Raw genomic sequence first — 5,182 nt, 5'->3', positions numbered from 1 at the left:
TATATATATATATATATATATATATAAAGTGTGAGGAACAGTGTCCAGGTTTCATAAGTGGTAAAGGTTGTGTGGATCAGGTGTTTACTTTAAAGAATGTGTGTGAAAGGTTCTTATAAAGACTGAGGGATTTGCATGTGGAATTCGTGGATCTGGAGAAGGTATATGATAAAGTTGACAAAAATACCTTGTCAAAGGTCTTAAGGATATATGGTGTGGGAAGAAAGCTGCTAGAAGCAGTAAGAACTATTTATCAAGGGTGTAAGGCGTGTGTACGAGGAGGAAGAGAGGAGAGTGAGTGGTTCCAAGTAAATGAATAATGGTCTACGAAAAGGTTGTGTGATGTCTCCATGGCTGTTTAATTTGCTTATGGATGGGGTGCTATGGGATATAAATACCAGAGTCTTGGAGAGAATAGCGAGTATGCAGTCTGTAGGGGATGAGGTAGGTAGGCCTGGGAAGTGAGTTAGCTGTTATACCCTGATGTTCAAGCACTGGTGACAGATTCAAATGAGAAACTGCATAAGTTGGTGACTGAGTATGGAAGAGTGTGTGAGAGGAGGAAGTTGAGTGTAAATGTGAATAAAAGCAAGGTTATTAGGTTTAGTAGGGTTGAGGGTTAGTTTAGTTTGGGTGAGTTTGAATGGAGAAAAACTGGAGGAAGCGAAGTGTTTTTGGAGGAAGCGAAGTGTTTTTAGATACTTGAGAGTGGACATGACAGCAAATGGGACATGTTAGCGGGAATGAGTCAAAGGGTGGGCAAGGGGGCTAAGGTTCTGCGAGCACTGAAGAATGTGTAGAGAGAGAGAGAGAGGGGTAACGCTGTCTAGGGAGGGCAAAAATGGGTATGATTGAAGCTATAGTGGTTCCAACAATGTTATTTGGATACGAGGCATGGGGTATAGATGAAGATGTGCGGAGGAGGGTGGATGTACTGGAATTTAAATGTTTGAGGGCAATATGTGGTGAGGTGGTTTGATCGAGTAAGTTATGAAAGGGTAAGAGAGATGTGTGGTAATGAAATGAGTGTGGTTGAGAAAGCAGAAGAGGTTGTGCTGAAATGGTTTGGACATATGGAGAGAACGAATGAGATGTTAACAGAGAGGATATATGTGTCAGAAGTAGAGGAAGCAATGAGAATGGGTAGACCAAATGTGAGATGGAAGGATGAAGTGAAAAAGATCTTGAGTGATCAGGGCCTGAACATGCAGGAGGGTGAAAGGCGTGCACGGGATAGAGATAATTGGAACTATGTAGTATACAGGGTCGACCTGCTATCAATGTACTGAACCAAGGCAAGTGAAGCATCCCGGGTAAACCAAGGAAAGGTCTATGGGGCCTGGATGTGGAAAGGGAGCTGTGGTTTCGGTGCATTATACATGGCAGCTAGAGTGAGTGTGAACGGATGCGGCTTTTCTTCGTCTGTTCCTGGCGCTACCTCTCTGACGCAAAAAAAGGCGTTCAAGTATGGAAGGAAAGAAAAAGATAGATATAAAGAAAGATAGATATTTAGATACGTAAATGGATCAAATATACACCTTTCTCTCTTTCATACTATTCGCCATTTCCCGCGATAGCGAGGTAGCGTTAAGAACAGAGGACTGGGCCTTTGGGGGAATATCCTCGAACCTTTGACTCCACATCTAAGTTCTCATTCCTTTCTAAATCAACAATTGAAAAATCATTCATACTTAAAGGAAAATGACGAGTAAATATGAGTAAATATCAAAGGACCATTTGTATGCATGATCAGCAGATAACGCCCTACCTTAACATTTCGTACCCTTAATAACCTAACTGAACACAACTGTGGTGTCACAACCCCCAGTACACACCGCCTCCTACAGGACACGTCTCGTGTGAACTGGCTCAGGGAAGTGATGTATGTGGTTTAAGCCCGCGTGAAGAAAGTAGGCGGGTGTGAACCAGCGGGCGCATCGGAACGATGCCTTGAGAAAGATAGTGAACCAGTAGTACATAATTTGGGTAGTTAAGATTCTGTGTGGGTTTTTTCTTTTTTTTCATGTGCCGCCTGGAAAATACCAGCTTGAGGGAGGGTTTTTGTTTGGTACCTTCAAGCCACACATCGTGAGGTATGAGGAGGTTATACTGACGGAGGTGTGTTACGTGTGAGACGACGGAGCTCCGGCTGGTGGCGAGCCGCGGACATGGATACCTAGTGTCAGGGGGTGGACTGAGGCTTGGGCTGCCCTCCCACTCTCCCTCCCTGGTCCAGGCTCCACCCACTGACCCTCCCTCCGCCCACTTGGCCCTGATTGGTCGGTCCTGCCGAGGGGAGGAGCGGAGGGCGTGGAGCAGGGGACTCCTCTTATACAGGGCCTCCACGCCAGCGGGAAAGCTTAACACTAAGAGCGGACGGCGGGGCAGGACAGTGGCTGCTGCTGCCACTTGACCGACAGTGACCGCTCGCCCAGTGACCCAGTGCTAGCAATGCCCCCACGACCAGCTAGCCCAGCCATGGACTCTGTGTGTGGGCGTGAGTCGTCCGTGTCGCCGCCCACGGTTGTGGCGCCCTTAGCCATCAAGCCCGCGCCCCTGACGGAGGCCCACCCGACCTCTCCCGTGCCTACTGAGCAACAGCGGCTCCTGTACCAGCTGGCCCTGGCCGAGCGGCTGCGCCTGGCCTCGGCCGGCTTGGCCTGGGCCAGGCCCCCGCTCTCGGCCCATCACCATCACCTGCAGGAGGCCAGCATGATGGGCGGCCTCATGGGCGGCCATCTCATGGGAAGTCTCGGGTCGCCCCTGATGGGCGGCCTGGGCTCGGCCGCCAGTCTGGGCGGTGCGCTGATGGGCGGCCAGGGAGGACCGCCGCCCGCGGCCTTCCCGCCGCCCCACCCTCTCTACGGGTACCGCCTGATGGATCCGCGCGCCCTCCTGCCGCGGGTGGGGCCCGAGGAACCCAAGCCCCAGCACTCGTACATCGGACTGATCGCCATGGCCATCTTGAGCAGCCCAGACAAGAAGCTGGTGCTGAGCGATATCTACCAGTACATCCTGGACCACTACCCGTACTTCAGGTCCAGGGGGCCCGGCTGGAGGAACTCCATCCGCCATAACCTCTCCCTCAACGACTGCTTCATCAAGGCCGGCCGATCCGCCAACGGCAAGGGCCACTACTGGGCCATCCACCCGGCCAACCTCGACGACTTCAGGAGGGGCGACTTCCGCCGCCGCCGGGCGCAGCGCCGCGTCAGGAAGCACCTGGGGCTGCCCGTCGACGACGACTCCGACCCAGAGGCCCTCTCGCCCACGCCGGCCCACACCCACGCCCACGATACCCCGGCACCCGAGCTCCCCTCCCACGACACGCCCACCCCGTCCACCAGCCCCCGCACAGCCACGACGGACGCCGCCCTCCGCCTCATCAGACCCAAGCGCCAGTTCGACGTCCTGAGCCTCCTGGCGCCCGACCGTCCACCGCCCCACCAAACCGACGTCCTGGAAGGCGACCACTGCATGGACGTCGCCGACTTCCAACCCGGCGAGCAGCGCCCCCAGGTGAGCCAGGACCAAGCCCTCCACTTGGGACACGAGCTGCACTTCAAGATCCCAGAGGGACACCGTCTGGAGGCGTCGGCGGCGACCACCACGCAACAAGACCTGGGATCGAAGGTGGTCACAGAAGACCCCTTGCAGCAGGTGAGGGAGAAGCACCAACTGCAGGTCAGCGACGACCCGTGTGACCACCTGGACAGGGCCTGTCGCCAGCTGAACCAACACCACAACCACCACCTGCGTGCCGAGGGCGCCTCGCTCCTGCAGGTGGGCAACCACCAGCACCTGGTCGCTCAGGTGAACCACCACCTTCAGGTGAGTTCGTGTCACCACCTGCGGGTGGCCGAGGACCTCCACCCCCAGGGGAGCGCCGAAGACAGGGTGGAGGTGCGGGTCGAGGACGACCTCGGGGACCCTGCCGGCGCCGCCAGGGACCGCGAGCCTCACGAGGAGACCCGCCGGGAGGAGGAGGAGGAGGAGAAGGAGGAGGAGGACGTGGGCTGCCAACAGTCGACCCCTCCGTGTTGGCTGGGCGGCGGGCCCTGGCCCAGGCTGGCCCACGTCGCCACACTCACGACCTCGTGCAAGCTCTCCACCACCGCCCTCACCACACCTTACAAGCTCTCCACCACCACCACCACGCTCGTCACGCCCTGTCGTCCCACGGGCGAAAACGACAACACAGGCGACGGCACCAGTTCTCCAACACCGGGCCCGTTCTGTGCGACTCCACCCACACCCCAGCAGCGACACCTCCTCCCGTTGGCTGCCTCTCTCCACCCCGCCCACACCCTGATCCCCACCTCGCCACACCCAACCCACACCCTCACCTCCGACTCGACCCTCCCCGCCCACAATCTCATCTCGACCTCATCACCCCCCGTGCCAACCCTCACCCCGACCTCAATACACCCCTCCCACACCCTGGCCTGTGCCTCCTCTCCCACCACCCACACCACCCACTCATCATCCCCCAAGGTAGATGGGAGCCAGTAAGACAAGTGAACACACCCCCCCCCAAGCCCCCATCTCCTCCTCCAACCTACACTGTATCATGTATCTACTGTAATAACTGTACTGGAATGGTTCTCCTTAGAGTAAAAAAAAAAAAAAAATACATAGCTACTAATTTGTCTCGTTCATTATTCCCCATTCATAACACCGGTCCACTTATGTATATTCTTGCGTGCACGACTTCGATACATATATTGTTAATCATTTTTTTTTGAGGGGGTGAAATGAAGTCAAAAGAGCGAATGATAATACTGCGTGAGTCATAGGAAATTTGTGAGGAGAGGGACAATCCGTTCCATAGCTGGTAAGTGTATAAACTCCACCCCACCCACAAGGGCGTCCCGAAAAAGGGGCGATCACCCATCCCCCTTTAAAACCAAATCCTAGGGCTGACTAAAACCTTTCCCCTGTCCTTACACTCTTGGGTGAACTCCACAAAGATGAGGAAGGCTTTGAAGATCATGGAAAATGTCGGGGGCTAAACATAACGAGGCTTATACAAAAATAATAATTTCGAACTAAACCTCAATCTCACTCAGGGACAAAACCTTATCTAATTTAAGGAAAAAACAAATCTAATTTAGAACAAAACCTACTCCAACTTGGGGACAAAACCTTATCCAACTTAAGGACAAAACCTAATCTAACTTAG

General features: G+C 54.2%; 1 protein-coding gene across 1 annotated transcript; it reads left to right on the top strand.

Moving 5' to 3' along the window:
* Positions 1-2,363: 2,363 nt before the first annotated feature.
* Positions 2,364-4,633, top strand: LOC139746019 (uncharacterized). The gene has a single exon (XM_071656819.1). It carries the CDS (start codon positions 2,452-2,454, stop codon positions 4,510-4,512), a length of 2,061 nt encoding a protein of 686 aa, XP_071512920.1. The 5' UTR covers positions 2,364-2,451; the 3' UTR covers positions 4,513-4,633.
* Positions 4,634-5,182: the final 549 nt, after the last annotated feature.

This window comes from Panulirus ornatus, chromosome 63, assembly GCF_036320965.1.
Source record: "Panulirus ornatus isolate Po-2019 chromosome 63, ASM3632096v1, whole genome shotgun sequence".
Taxonomy (NCBI): domain Eukaryota; kingdom Metazoa; phylum Arthropoda; class Malacostraca; order Decapoda; family Palinuridae; genus Panulirus; species Panulirus ornatus.
This window is presented reverse-complemented; position numbering and strand designations above follow the sequence as displayed.

Coding starts and splice junctions, on each gene's coding strand:
- LOC139746019 (XM_071656819.1), top strand. CDS start 2,452: ATGCCCCCACGACCAGCTAGCCCAGCCATGGACTCTGTGTGTGGGCGT.